General features: G+C 35.4%; 1 protein-coding gene across 2 annotated transcripts in view; it reads right to left on the bottom strand.

Moving 5' to 3' along the window:
- slc4a3 (solute carrier family 4 member 3) overlaps positions 1-16,390 on the bottom strand; it is a 92,017-nt gene that overhangs the window by 65,987 nt on the left and 9,640 nt on the right. For both annotated transcript variants that reach the window (XM_015359277.2, XM_015359278.2), the window contains exon 2: positions 16,143-16,289. In XM_015359277.2, coding sequence (XP_015214763.2) covers positions 16,143-16,196 — 54 coding nt within the window. In that variant the 5' untranslated portion in view covers positions 16,197-16,289. The remainder of the gene's footprint in view (positions 1-16,142; positions 16,290-16,390) is intronic.

Genomic DNA, 16,390 nt, shown 5'->3' on the forward strand with positions numbered 1-16,390 from the left:
CCTGGAACTTACACTACTCAGCTGAAATGCTGTGTTTTCTTTCTTCTCTTTTCAGCATGGAATAAACCTATTACTTGTTCCTATAACTTCTTATGTCCGATTGTTCCTAAATGTTGTCAAGTACTCTCACAATTTGCCGTTACAATTTCTGATTGTTACAGCGATTTCAAACCTCCAATCTCCTACAACTGTGACTATTGACTATTTAGCAACATGCACTTTATAGCAAGGCCATTATTCAAATATTGAAATATCTCATTTATTCCACTAATTCTTATTGTTTTATATCTAGAATTTTAGTTTGTGGTTGCACACAAGTAAATTAATTATACTCTAGATACATTGCTTTGTTAAATACAACCAGTACTGTATACTTTCATGGCCAACAAACAGCATTAACATTTTGCATTTCCTTGTTTTTGTCCTAGGGAAACAAAGCCTCTAGACTAGACTGTTCCTAGTTGCCAGCACAGATAAAGAAGCTCTCTCATGAGAGTGGCTTCGTGTAGAAAATGGCCTATTCTCTTGCTACGAGAGCAGGCCACAGAATATAATCGTTTGGTTTACCTTGCATTAAAGGTATTTCTCATTATTTGTATATTTGCATTCAGGACTATACATATTTTATCACCTGTTGTTCTCTGCATATTTGCTATTTTTTACTCTGCCAGTCTACAAATGAAAATACTCAAGACCACAGTGTCTCTTCCCTGACCCAATCATCTGACTTAAGGCGGTTCGGTAGGGAAGAAAAGGCCAAAATTCCAAAAAGCCAATTAAAGGTACTGATAATCATTTTAAGGTATTGTCCAGTAGAAGGTTCCTGCTACTCAAAGAGGTGCCACTAGTTAGTGATTCTAAAGGTTTACATACAAATTTACACAAGATATTTACAGCTGGATCATTTTATTAATTAGATCATTCTGATATACTGTATATATATATGTTATACTACAAATCAAATATATCTTTCTATCATACATGGAACCAGGTTAAAACGTTCATGAAGATATACACTTTAGGTCTTGTTTTATGTTTGAAATAAATGAGAATATAAACCAACACGACTGATTCACAACTTTTTTTTTTGCCACGGATATTACAATGTGCTCCTATAACTGTGCCTTAGTTTTTACTAAAATACTGGTATTCATAAAAACTCTTGTACAAAATAAAACTGTACAATAAGCTGTACCATGGGAATCTATGCAAAAAGCAGTGTTTCATTTGAAACTTAGTACCTGGTAGCCTGGTCATGAGATCTCAAACGTTATTGAAGCTCTGTTTACTACAGGGATAAGAGATCTCCAAGGAAAACTGAGGTGTTGTTGGAAGTGGTTTTGGTAGCCCAGTATTTGGTAGTTTCTGCTCTGGGCCACAATTTCTGAACCCCAGTATGATGTTTGGATTTGCTGTGCTAAAGGAGGTCCTTTAGATAGGACATTAAACCCAAGTCCCTGACTTATTTGCTTCATAAAAGTTTAAGAAAGATCCTGTAAAACTTTTTGAAAGAATAGTTCTATTAAACCAGGTATGATGGCTAATTTCCAATCCGGCATACCTGGATTAATTACATTTCAGTGGGGAATGAAATGTGTCCCTTCCAGTATGTGAAATGCTCTGAGATTCTTTGAAGAACATACTGTATATAGATACAAGGAATTATTAATAATCATGCTTGTAAATCTAGCTAAAATTGTTAGATGCAGCCAAGTCTTATTTTTCCATTCCATATACAGTATATTCATGAAGAATATAAAACATGACCCTCTTTAAAACCCTAAGAAACAAACTTTGTGTAACAGAGATTTGCAGTTGTTCTAGAGTCAAAGATGGCTGGTTTCATCAATAATAAGGATAACATACTGATCTTACAGAAAGTGATATAAAGATCTACAATACACCATGCATTGATCTGTTGATTCTATAGCCGCCTAAGAAATCAGATAATTAACTACAAAATATATTTACCTATATTTACCTATATAAATATATATGTAAAAAAGAATGCTTTTAGCCTTCAACCAGAACTGAGCGGCCACTTAAATGCTTAAATGAGTCTCAGATAATTTTGAGAAAGCAGGAAAGTGAAACAGTTGTTATTTATTCAATGTTAATTATTACATATATGGGTCACCTACAGTTTATATTATTGAGAGATAAAAAACGCACATACCAAATCACAGAGTAGCGCATACTTACTCATATTGTTGTTGTGACTGGGGGAACAGCTGAATTTCAGATTGGGTCAATAATGTTTTCATTTTCTAGCTTGTTTGCCTTACTCAGAAAGTTTGGAACAATGTATTCTTTGGCTGTATTTCCGTAGCTGTCCTTGGGCCAGGAGGCAAGTAAACATGGAAGATACTAAGTGAGTCCTAATAATTTGCTTTCCTCTGGTAAATTAAATTCACTGTAAATTATGAATAATTTTTAAAAATCCAACAGTGACCAGGTCACTCATAGTGAGATCGTTAACCTAGCCACAGTAGGAATGGATTTATAGAATAAATACAGGAACATAGTTACAGAGGTAAAAATAGAGAGAAAAAGTGAAGAAAAAAGAGATGAAGAGAGGAAGAGAAGAATTTCAGAGAAGAAAGAAGAGAGGGATCAATCATCATCCTCTAAGGTTTATGCCATGCCTGCTTAAAATTCGATTTGAAACCAGATTCTGACCAGGAAATCTTAACTCTTAGTACCAGACAGTAAGCTTTATTAGAGAAGTGACCTTGATGTTCTATCTGTTTGGAAATTATAATTTTAGTGATGTCTTATAGAAAAAAGGAAAATTTATTTTTGAGCAAGTATTTGTCTTAGGTGTAGGCCTGATAATTACTGTATTGTATTTTCAAGCTGTAGTGAGAATAAATGACACATGGTCTAATGTTCCTTAATCCCTGATTTTAAGGTGTGAAATTAAGTATTAATTGCCTGCATAGCAAGATGGTGTCAGAATCTTATGAAGACAAGATAACATGTACCAGTGTGCCTGGCTATGCAAAAATGGACATTTTCAGAAAGGTCAGAAAGGACAGCTTCTAGCCTTTTAAAAGAGATAGAACATTACTGAAACCCTATTAAAATAGGCAATTTTGATTTCATAATCATGTGTGGAAAGAACAAGAAATTAATAAAACAATATATGGCCTGTTTCTCTCCAGTTTCAATTAAGCAGCAAGGCAGGTGCTTGTTCGCAGTTGAAGCAGCACCTTGCATCTTTGTTTGGAAAAGTAGCTTGAAAAATAACCATCTATAAACTACAACACTAAAACTGATTTAGCAATAAATTAGTGTTATTGATGTATCCAAACAAATGGATCTAAACAAATTATAACATTGCTTCATGGCTGCAATCACCAGGGGCAGTAAGTAACTACAGACACCCCATGGTACTGTGATTAGAATGCTTATACTGCACAATAATATACCAAGTCTAGTTACGTATTAGTAGTTGATATGTTGATAAGACCATGAAAACTTCCTGCAAAACAAATGTGCATAATACATAAAAAAGATCTTTTCACGTGCAGCATTTCTTTATATGCTTATTGTTGTGTTCTCAAAAATGTTGATCTGCAATATTCAAACATGAAATAGGGTGAGTGCACAATGCAGTTTTCTTTTATTTTTGCAAACACACCGAGCAAACAAGAACTCAACTTAAATCTTTTTTCCTCAAAGTCCCTTTAGTAGAGTACAGCAAATCACCAAGGACATGCTGTATATAAAAGTTCTCAGACAGACTGTGTAAAAACTTTAATCTCATTGGCTCGCTACCCATTGAATAAATAGGTAGTAGAACAGATTAGCATCACATTTAAATGTAACATGTATACCTGACTATATATAAAAGCAGTTACTGTAGGTGACACCAGAAATATCCATTTAAAAACAAACACCTAAATGTCATCATAGACAAACTACTTTAAATTACATGATTTAAAGCCACTAAAAACACCAGTCGATTTGTGCTGCGGGAACCCAACAATTTACTTTAAACAAAAACAACAAAACCATGGAAAATCCCCAGAAATGAAGCAATGAGAATTTCCTGTCATAATATCAACCAGATATTAGCCTTTTCCACTTTAAAAGCTGGTCACGCAAGTGGGCTGCTCCCCATTAGTGAAAGCAGCAACTTGTGGATAGGGGTATAAAAAAGAGAAACTGTGCTGCACTGTTTGTTGAGTCATTAGCTGGTTAATGTAAGCTGATTCAGAGAGTACCATTAAGAGATGATACTTAGAGTAAACAGGACAGAAGGAATTAAGGATCCAAGCCTGAAAGATGCATTTTCTTTTTCATGAAGACATACAGTAAAAGATGGTGCTCCTGCACATGGATATTACTTTTCATGGAAAGGGCTTACATTAGTCATAATTAAACAGAATGTTATAAAGCATACATTGTTATCTCTTAAAAATTTGAGAAAGGCTTAATAAATATATAAATATACAGCCAAGCTCATGTATTACACTGTTCTAAATGTAAAAATTAAAATCTAACATTCTAAACAGAGAAAAAAATAATAAAATAATATTCTTACTGCAAAGAGTATTTTATGGCTCATGAGCACAAAAAAATGCAGAACACTTAAAAGTTTCTATAATCAGGAGAATTTCTTGTTCTGTAAAACATACGAAAAGTGCATAAATGGAAACACAAGTGGGGTTTATGTTCTAATAAACATTTCCACTGTACTTAATACCATTAAGAATAATTATTTCTATAAAAGCATCCCATAGCTCCAGAATTTGTGGTGTACTGTAGGGTTTATGAGTCCACTAGACTCCCTTTAAGGGTCTAATCCAGGTGTGTCCACAGCGACTGCCACACCTGTCACAGGTTTCCCTACAAGGCTTTTATACATTTTTCTCCTCTGAGAGTGGTCTTCATGCCTTAATCAGAGTGACTTTATTGTTTTCTCATGCTCACTCTTTCTGAGCTTGTTCATTTATTTATGAGGCTTTGGCTTATGAACTCTCAGGCTCAGAATCCCATAATCATTGCACATCACCCTCTGTGTCATCACATACCTCATTCATGCTTTTATAACCTCCTCTGAAATCTCCTGTTGGTTCTGTCACATGGTTGTGCCATTCGCTCATGGATACCCGAGCTCAGCAAACCTCACACCTCTGGTTAGTTCATACACTTAGTCCCTTGTGGGAATTAGGACTGGAATCTCCCTCTACTTGATTGCTCCCATTTGGCTGAGCTGGTTCTACCAGCTCCTTACTCTTGGGCTGACATGGAAATGACAGAACCTGCTACTTTCCGGGAGCCTTCCCCTATACCTCAATGTATCTTTGATTCTAGGAGTTTCCCTGCTCCTAGACATCACACATGGAACTTCCTGCTCCCGATGGCACACATGGACGGTCAGGCACCTGTCTCTCATGGACATCCTCTCCTGAAGCTTCCTGCTCCCTGCTCTCTTCTATTACTAACTCAAGTTGGTTGCTGGCTCACTATATACCAGTCAGCCCTCAAACCACGTCCTTCTCCAACGGCTCTACGCTACCTGGCTTGGTCTCACACTCTCAACACATTCAAGAGTCCCCAGCACTTCAATCTTACTGCCCAGTCTCACACAAGAAACAACAACCTACAACCTCCAGTGCTTCAACCTCCTGGGCCATGCACTTGCGGCTGCCGGTGCTCATCTTTCATGTACCCAGACACCACTGCCTTTATTCACATTACTTATAGCTTCTGGAGCAACTCCCTCATGCCCAGACCTTGCTGTGCTTACACACATATCAGTACCTCAGACCTCTGTTTTAGGCACATGCCTACAACCAGAGATCAGCAGCTAGATAAGCTGTTTCCATCACCACAAACATGGTATTTCTAGAGTGAGGGCCCTTCTACCACACCCTTGCTCTGGATCTAAGTTTTAAAATTAAAAACCTACTGTATCATACAGCAGACATCTTCACTACTCCGACTACCCTATTATCTCTAACTGTATGCTGTCTCTTTAAACAAAATTGATTCGTATTCTGTTGACATTGCTGCTCTCACTCTTTCTGTACTACTTTCTGCAGTACACATGTACACAATACATTTTAACTTCTTTTCCAATCTCCTCCAAGATTGCTATTCTCAGCACTTTACCCTTGCAGGTTACACTTCACACAGAAAGACGCAGCTTAACTATGTGCTTACACATACTGTAGCTGGCTTACTTGCACCACATAGATTGCAGCTTGGAATGTGGGCAATGCGGTGGCTCTGCGGCTAAGGATCTGCGCCTGTGGATGGAAGGTTGCCTGTTCATATCCCGCAGCCGGCACGGGAATCCTACTCCGTTGGGCCCCTGAGCAAGGCCCTTAACCCCAACTTTTCCAGGGGTGCCGTATAAATGGTGGATGACCCTGTGCTCTGACCCCAAGCTTCTCTCCCTGTTTGTGTCTCTCATGGAGAGTAATTTGGGGTATGCGAAAAGACAAATTCCTAATACAAGAAATTGTACAGTATATCGCCAATAAAGTTTTCTTATCTTATCTTAGCTTAAGCCTGGCCACTTTCACTGCTGTTTATCAGCCTGCTATGTGGGCACAAACACACACACACACTGACACCTCACTCGCTTTACTCAGCTAGATCTTTTACCTTGCCTGGATGTGCGAGGTGGATTAAGCATTAACACTATATCTAACATGGGAACTACAGCCTTGCACTTTCTCCAGTCTGAGTCAAGCTCACGTTGATACTTACAAAAGAGCAAACCTTCATTTTAAATGATTTAATCTAACAAATGATATTACATTAATTCATTTAAGCACAAAGACATTAAAAATTAAAAGTATACCTTTTATTAGACAACACAGGTCAGCCCAATGTTTATAGAACAACTATTTTCTTTTTATTATTTTAGCACTAAAGAAATGCAATATATCACAGCTATTACTATGTTATTTCTGGGAAATAAATTGAAGAAGAAAATGTACTTTCACTTGAGCCACAGGCCTTTTTTGCTTTATTATACCACATTGTATAGAATATTTACATGCTGTTAAATAGTCAAGAAAAGTCTGTGAAAGAAAAATGTCTTCCTTATTCAAAACTGCACAGGGGCAAGACTACAATAGCAAAAGGAGAAAAAAAACGGATACATTTTATCTAAAGAGAACAAAAGATAATTCAAAACAATATATGCATTTACAATCAAATACCATATGAAAAAGAAATCAACACAGCATCCACATAATATTCAGTATTTTTTTAAATATTCTGAGATGACCTATAAAATAGAAGAATCATACTCTGTACTGTCAACTTCAATTACTCTCTGAAACGCAATAACATTTGCCAGACAACAGGTCTGAGAACCACATCAATACATCTCTCATGTCATGATATTTCATTAAACAAACAGACCTTCTCTCTACCTTAGTCTTTTTTTCTTAAAATGTAAATCAGTTAGTTTCCAAAGGCATTAGTATGTACACAAGATGAAGTCTATTGCTTGTGATATCTGATATGTGGTATCTTTGCCATAACAAAAAGACTCAAAACTGTGGTATTAAACAATACTAAATACAAAGAAGAAATGTTGTACATGGGACAACCCCCTCTCATTTTAATTATTCCATTAAAGAATTAAACTTGAGTAGATTCTAGAGCACCCATTACTTTTCCTTTAATTCAATGCCATTTGATTGCTTCCTTCCTGCTTTCTTATCTTTGCTTTACTGTACATCTAAATAAAACATTTAACCTTGCTGTCACTTTAGCAGATTCATTTGAATGTTGTTTGAATATCATTTACCCATATATTTACACTGACATGGAAACCTTCCACTTCATTCTCCATTGCAGGGTGTAATGTGTAAATTTAGCTCTCAGGGAATAAACTAATCACTGCACACCTGTTTCTGTTCTACAAGTGACTAAAGCACATCTCACTCCCCAGTGTAACACATCCCTAACTGGCTACAGATGTAAGATTAGACGCTTGTACACTGAGATAAGACTTTGTTCATTGCTTGCAGTAAGTTCTACTATTTACCACATTTGTGACTATAGTCAAATTTAATGTAGTAAATAAGTAACTCAAAAGGAAACAGATGTAGAACATAATACCATGGAAAGTTAATATTGAAAATAAATTATCTATATTCAACGTACAATTTTATGATTATTATTATGTGATGTTTTATGATATTATAGTAATCTGGCAAATGTGTAAGGGTTTCTGTTTATTTTAAGTACTAAGGAATACAGAAGGATAATGTACTACCTGAAATTGATAATGAGATCAATGCTGTCATTATTAGTCAATAGAGGTTTTCTTAGTTGTAGAATATTAATATTTTCAGTACATTAAAAGCAGCACATCTTTGTATAAAAGTGATAAAACTGATCACTCCAAGCGTTAAAAGCATAAAAGAAAATGGTTTGCTTCACATAATGTTAAAAAAATAAATAGCAAATAATCAGGAATCACTTCTTTACATAAGGTGTAATGAAAGTCTGGAATAAACTACCCATCCATTGTTCTTGTAGATTGCCTGGAAACCTTGTTTTTGGATCAATAAGACAGTGTATCATTCCATTTAATCTCAATGAAAATCTGTTATTCTGTAAAAAAAACTAGTAGCTTCATCAATGTTTCTGTGCAGTAGATGATCTGTAGAATTAATGCAATATAAGTACTACAGCTTTTCTCTGTAGTGGCAGGCAGTAAAAAAAAAATTATTGAGTCAAATATTCTTGAGTGAATCTGAAATACCTGATCTTTTTAAAGATGAAGAGTTCACACAACATTGCAGAAAACCTGTATCTCAGTGATTGATCTTATTAAATGTAAAGAATACTATGTAATACTCTTGTTTAATTGATATTAATCTTTTTTAAAACAAAAATTAATAACCAATTCAATGTTTTTTTAGATGCAATGGTATATGAGATATTTATTTTTGAGTATGAATCAGTGTATGTGAAAGAGTAAATGAACCAATAATTTACTTAAGTAATTGGGTGACAAGTAAACAAGAACTAGCTTGAGATGCCCTGTCCTATAAAAATATCCAGAAACAGAAGCTTAATCTTCACTATACAGGTAAGTGGAAATTCATCATGCCTTGATCAAAAGAGATTTCAGGGAACCTCAGAAAAATGAGTTGATGCTCAGCTTAGAAAGTGCTAAAAAACACTTCTAAATGTTGGGGTTCGTTTGGGGTTCAATTCTTCAATTTGGGGTTCAATTACCCAGAGTATCATTTAAGCATATGCAGGCATTTTCTACTGCAGCTAATGTCAGTGCCCATTCCTCAACCATCAAGAAAATACTGCATTAGAATGGTTTTCATGCCAAAAAATATAAATAACATTGCTGCCCATCCAAGGTTCCCCAGACAGCACCCAGATGATCCACATGGTTATTAGAAGTTACTCTCTGGATTCAAAAGTCAACATTTAATCTTTTGGTTACAGTAAGACGCACTTTGTGAGATAAAAACCAAACACTGCCTTCCAACAGAACAATCTAATCCTGGTCATCAAATTTGAGACTGCTTTGCTACCTCAGGACTTGGAAGGCTTGTCATCATTAATGGAACAACGAATGTTAGGCCACCCATTCATCAGATAAAGCTGAACTGATAGTAGGTAATGCAGTAAGACAATAAACTAACATTAATCTTACTAAACATTCATGCAGATCTACAACAAAATGGCTAAAGAAGAAATTTTCCATTTTGGATTGGCCAAGACATGGTCTGGACCTACTGTATACCCCATTGAAATGTTACTACAGTATCTGAAGTAAGATGTTCATGCAAGGAAATCCTCAAATATCACTGACTAAAGAAGTTCCGAAAGGTGAAAGGCCCAACATTACTAAAAGGTAATGCAAGATATTGATAAGCAGTTACAGAAATTGTTTCACTTACATCATTCTTGCTCCTGAAGGTACCACCACTTACTGAATCTAATAGTTCTCATAGTTATTTACATAAGGATACTTACCATTCGATCATTTTGTTAATTAAATAATCCAAATATATATTTGCATTATTTAATTAAGCAGGTTATCTTAATTTTGTATTACAACTTTCATGAAGATCTAATTTTATTTTAGGTTTAAAACATACACAAATACACACCAACCTAAGTGGTACAGAAAGTTTTTCTCAACACTGGGAAATTAAATCTGATTTGTTCTTCTCAAATAAAAACACCACGTGGAAACACCACACAACTACAGCTGTGTTATCACACCTGATATTTTAAGTTGCTTAAAAATTATCTATCCTGAAACACATTTTCATAATGATTACAAGATCTAAAAGGTCCCTTTGGTCATATGCAAATTTTTCTTTCAGTACCTACAAATTTGTTTGGAATAGTGGGAGAATATTTAAAACTAATCATAGAGGAACTAGGCAAAATTTTGTTGTGTTTGTATAAGACTATTTTGTTGTATTTGAGACATTTTCTATACAGTATGTATAGTATATATTGCACAATTACGATAATTATGATTAAAGCTAATAACCTGCTTTGGATTATTTTTTTCTCCACAATATGCCACAGCAGGTATGAAAGCTATATCCTGCTAAATTTAGTTTTCATAGTCCTGGCTTGTACACTGAATTAATGCACTGAAATTAACTAAAAATAATATTTTATACCAATGAAATATGGATTGCCAAAGATCCTAACTCTTACTGTGGCATGGCTCTGGATCCCTTAAATTAATTTGAAGACATGAAATACCCATCCCCTGGAATATTATTGCGTGCCCAAGTTCCTCTGATATTTTAAAAAATATATTTCTTTCCCAATAGAGCCATTGGACAAGCACAATTTCTCTTTCCCTTTTTAAAAATTACACCCTTAACCACGATATCTGTTATTTTCTTTCTGCCTTAACTGTGAATAAACTGATGAAAAAAATTAAAAGGCTACTCTTAAAGCCTGGCCAAATAATATCCACAGCACTTAATTTGAACCCTGTGCTTGCCCTGGGATGGCTCTGGGTTGCCACCACCCTCACCAAGACAATTTTTATATTGTATTTTTCTTGCAATGATTTATAACTCCCATGCATGCTGGTCATGTTTACACATTTATTAAACAGTAATGTCAAGTAAATTTACCACAAGCCCTCCAAATCTTCATCCAGAAATAAAACAAAAGCTGGAATACAAACATGACCCATAGGGGTGCTGAGTTCTTAAAATGTTTTCCCATTTTCAGTATTTTCATCCCGAACCATTGTGGGGTCATTATACAAGACAGTATCGTACGCAAGAACGCAGGAATGCTCATAAATGAGAGGAGACTGATCTAGCATTTATTTCAGTTGCCAATTTATCCATGGATGCCACTAAATTAAGGTAGTTGAATAGTTGCATACAAAAAGCCATTTTGAATAGTTGCATACGGAAAGCCATTTAAAATATGAACATAACTATTTCAAAGTAACGTTCTATTTTAGAAAAAAAAATAGATTTATATTTAAATCTCTCTCAGTACTTTGACAAAAAGATAGCGTGTCAATTTTAATGTTCCTGGAAACAAGTGGTACAGAAGTATTCATAATTGTAATATTCTAAAGTATCTCTGTTAGGTCATCATAATTTCTCCAAAATTGAAAATTGAACATTTTAAATGTTAATCTCTCCTACAAAAAGTAGAGTATCTCAATGAATATTCAAAATTGGAAAAAAATAACTGATTTTATACATGACGTATTTTTCACTACACAAACAATAAGGAAATTAAAAACCTAGTTGCAGTGAGCGCTGATTCAGTTGACATGGAATGACCCTACTAATAGCAACAGAAGCAGTACAATGGGCAAAAATGGCCATTTGTTATTTGTAAGGTTTCATTTGTTCTTAACAATAGCAAGAAATCAGTGAAAAAATGCTATTGAAGTCTAGACATAAATATTCAGTATATGATTTTCTGTACAAATGTAAATGTCTCATTTAATACATTATATAATGTTCCACATATTATATTCAGAGGAGTTGGTTGTCAACTACTTGCAGTTTTAAATAGAAACAGATATTTTTTGACATCTGTCAACAGACAACAGGGTAAATCAAATGAAGTTCTGTCTTTAACTTTCCTGCCAGGCACGTAAAAGGAATTTAATGTGTAAATATCATCCATGAGCCCCTTCTCAGTTTGTGATTCTTTTTCTATTGACCATAGTCTAGATGCAATTTGATTTGTTTACAAACCAATATATTTTATTACACCATTTTTTAATCAACATTATTTAACACTTACAATTAGCTTTTTTCTGCCTTCCAAATATCCCTTATTTTTCCAGACTTGAGAACTTTAAATTTGTTTTATCCCAATATTTCACTGCCCAACATTACTTTTTTCTAGCAAACCACAATGAGGATTAAACTGTTACAACTTAGAAAAATTATGTTGAGGTTTAGTCGTAATTCTTAAAATCCTAATGAAAGGCCTACTGACAAAATTCTGTAATGAAATCTATGAATACAAGCCCAGTATTAACTTGTCCTGAGGGCCAAATTTTGGTGCTCATAGGCCCTAGGTACTTCCACTCTGAAATGTGAAAAAAGAAGGGTAAACGCCAATTGAATTGCGTCTATTGACATGATGCACTTTAAACTATTGTATTGACCAGGGGATTCACACAGAACGAAGCTCGCACACCCCTGATGTGCCGGCAACAACAATTTAGGGGGGCATAGCTAAGGGGAGGTATAGCCACTAAAGTGATCGGAGCGAGCACTACACTATTCCAATGCTAAACCACGGGACTGACGGAGCAAGTTGAGCAACCATCACTTCGATACTTTCTAGAATAGCCACCAGATAGCGTATGATTATTGATTTGGAGCACCTAAATCGCAAGCATGTTGTTTCAGTTTGTTTTTCGTTAGTCACTTGTGCTTCCCTCCTTCATAGGCCGTAAAACTTTTGTAGGCCCTAGGCCCTACAGTGCCTAATGGGAAATCTTGTCCTTGTCCTTCTCCTTCACAGGGGGAACAGGAGCTTACTTTTTGTTTTTATCTTAAATCACTGTTTCAAACTTAACTCTTAAATTGGCTTAATGTAGAACCCAACAGAGATGTTGATACACATTGCATATGCATGGGCAGAACAATTATCCACTTTCCATTATGACTTACACTCTTATTGCTTCAATTGCTCTCAATCTACAGTATAACTATATCATTCCTGCATGATAATTGAATGCTCTCTTTGATATGGATTAAGCACTGCTTGTTTAAGCAAGATAAAAGAAAATGAAAGCTTGAGCAAAAATCAGAATCTCTTTTTGTTGTACTGAAATATTTCTTCTGTAAAGGTCAACAGGAGCAACATCAGGAGCCTCTTGTAATCACATGATCTGCCTGAAGAGGGTTTTGAACTAAAGACAAGTCATAGAGTGTTCCCTGCTCATTTCTGTACCTCAATAGCCTTAAACTACGACTGTATTCATATAATGCAGAGGTGAGATTAGGAGCTATTTTATTGTTTTACACATTTTCTTTGCTTACAGTACTTGTTTCTTAACATGTTAACAAATACACGTGCTTTAGATCAAACCTTAGTAAAACACCTGACCTTACTTCTTAAACCTAGAATGCTAACTATAAAGACAGACAAAGAACATTAAACTCTTCACTGAACAATATCTTACAGGGTGATATGAACGCTTATAATTTAAAGGGATAACTAAAGCAGATTCCAATTGCCATTTCAACTCAGGTTCAGCATGAATAATACAAGGATACCAATGGTAACTGATAAAAGCGACTGACACTTCATTGACATAAAATGCTGTTTCTTTATTTTACAGAGATTTATGATGCCATGGAATGAATTGCCAAGTAAATAAGGCAAGCTATGTAGGATCTTTAGAATTCAGTTTGAGGCTTTCAAAAAAGCACCAAGTGTAAATGAAGATGGAAAACTGACGGACTGGACAGCTTATTCTTGTCAGAATTTCTTATGTTCTTAAGAGTGTAAGACTCTTACACTATGTGAAAATCATTTTGAGTGTGGTTTAAAATGAGTGCTGAGCTACAAGTTAAAATTTACCAGAAATAGATTAGGCTAGCCTAAGGATGCACTTCAAAATGAAAAGAAAAACTATTGGTGGCTGTCAGCAGAAAGGCTGCCAAGAAATTGGAAACAATATGAATTAATCAACAGCATCTGCAAGAGACAATTGAAGCCTATGCTGTTTATTCTAATGTTATGTGAAGTAAATTGCCCTAAAAAATGTTTAAAGTGGGTTTCTAATCCATACATCATAGTGCATTTTGCAGTTTAATATCATTGCCAGTTTCTCTGTGGTAAACCTTGTTTAGTGATGTTTTGAGGCAAAATAACATCTTCTAAAAAGCAAATTTCTATATTTCTGCTTTTCACAAAATACAATGCAATGTGCGATATACAGTATAAGAATGTCCTTTTTGCTTCAAAGCTCCAAAAACAGAAGCACATCATCCTGTATAGTCCAGTGATTTTTAAACGTGGTCCTGGAGTACAGCAGTGTCTACTGTTTTTTTTTTGTTCCAATAGGCTCCTTGATCACAAATACTAATTTCTTTCACTTTTTAAAATATTTTTAAATATTTGCTAAGCTGTTAAAAAGCTAAAAGATCGCAATTAATGAACCTGGTAATAATTAGTGAATTTTAGACACTCCCTCATTCAGGTGCTAACTGAACATAACAAAAATTGGACTTCAGAAGAAAGCAAAATCACAGACTCACTGTTTTCAAGTGTCATTCCCACCTGTGTCCATTCATCATCAATTGATCAGCTGTTAACTGTTGTTTTTCCAGGGAGAAGGGAGCAAATCCTGAAGTTGAGGAGAGACTGCATAATTTACTTTGTGATTAAGCTTTTTAAAGCAATGTACTTTTGTGTGTTTTTGAAACCACAGTCAGTGCAGAAAAAGTCCAAACCAGCAAGCACCAATCAGCATTGGTGATTAAGAGCTTAGATGGAAAAAAGAGCAGATACAAGGGTAGTCCAGGACCAGAATTAAGAACCACTGATTTACGAAGAAGTTGCTATGATAAACGTCAGCAGCCATATACAGTACATACACCTTTAAGTCACTCCTAATAATTTAGTCAGTGACTGGTACCCTATGGATTGTACTTTTGGTCAAATATGAAACACTGTTTGAAAAGCTAACACTATTCCACAAGTTAAAGAAGATGATCTAATGATTATTTCAACAAACTCAATCCACTACAGTTGGCAGAATGAATCTGAAAAGAACAAAATTCAGATCAGCCCATTAAATTTTAAGCTTAGATTGACAAATACAGCATGTGTTCACAAATATGTTTGTGTGCTTTGAAGCTGTCAAATACCTAAATATTTTTTTTTAATTCAAAGAGGGTTAATCCTTTTTAATTGCACAATTAGGTGTAAGAGTGTGTCATTTCCTGACCACTTTCAACTCTATGTTAAATCTTAACAGGAAACTTTCACTATAATCAGTTTTAAGCATAGCTTTGCAATCCTACAGTATAACCACCAGATTGATCATAGTAGCGTTCAGTGGAAATCTGTGGAGTGTATTGCTAATTAAACATTCATAATTCAATGCTACTCGAAATGACAGATATTTAGTGTTACTATGTGTGTTACTATGATAAAAGAATCAGTAAATAAAAACCCTTACTCATCAAAAACCACCACAGAAAATCCCCAAACAAACTCCTAATGATGCAAAAATGTAGACATGTTATACCATCTAAAGGGCTGGTGAAAAGGGCTCCAATTTGGGCCTCCAGGAAGAAAGATTTATGTGACACTTCATGTGACTTCATTGTATATTCCTAGAGAACAGCTTGGATGACAGTGTATGGCATGAGAACATGAGAAAATTTAAGATAAAAAAATACAAATCAAAGTATGCTTGAGTGACTAATCTGCCTCATTTCGCAATCACATGCTGCCTGCCATGTCCCATCAAATTTTTTTTAAAATTGTTGCAAGAAACACTAGGTAGGCAACCACAAGATATACAGTAAACAGTCACAGTGGTGTTTATTAGAGACGAATGCAGATGACCTTATTAACATTTTAGCTTAATTTTGTTCAAGTTCCTCCAGGCAGGAAATGCAGACGGTAACCAGACGGCCCAGGGGAAGGCCTCTTACCTGATGCAGGTTGATAAACACGTCAGTCCCAGGAGCAGCACCTCCAGCCGCCATGCTCACACAGAACACCACAGGAAGCACGGGGTTGGGGGATCAGCCCTTTTCTTTCACTGTTGGAATTCCAGTAAAGCTGTGCGGTGGCATAACCTGTAGACAGGGACAGAGGGAATGAAACCAAAGCACTTAATTTTTCTGCATCTCTGATGCAGCGCCAGTGCAGAGTGAAATAACATCAACATTCCCTCAGT

Source organism: Lepisosteus oculatus, chromosome 12, assembly GCF_040954835.1.
Source record: "Lepisosteus oculatus isolate fLepOcu1 chromosome 12, fLepOcu1.hap2, whole genome shotgun sequence".
NCBI classification, from domain to species: Eukaryota; Metazoa; Chordata; class Actinopteri; order Semionotiformes; family Lepisosteidae; genus Lepisosteus; species Lepisosteus oculatus.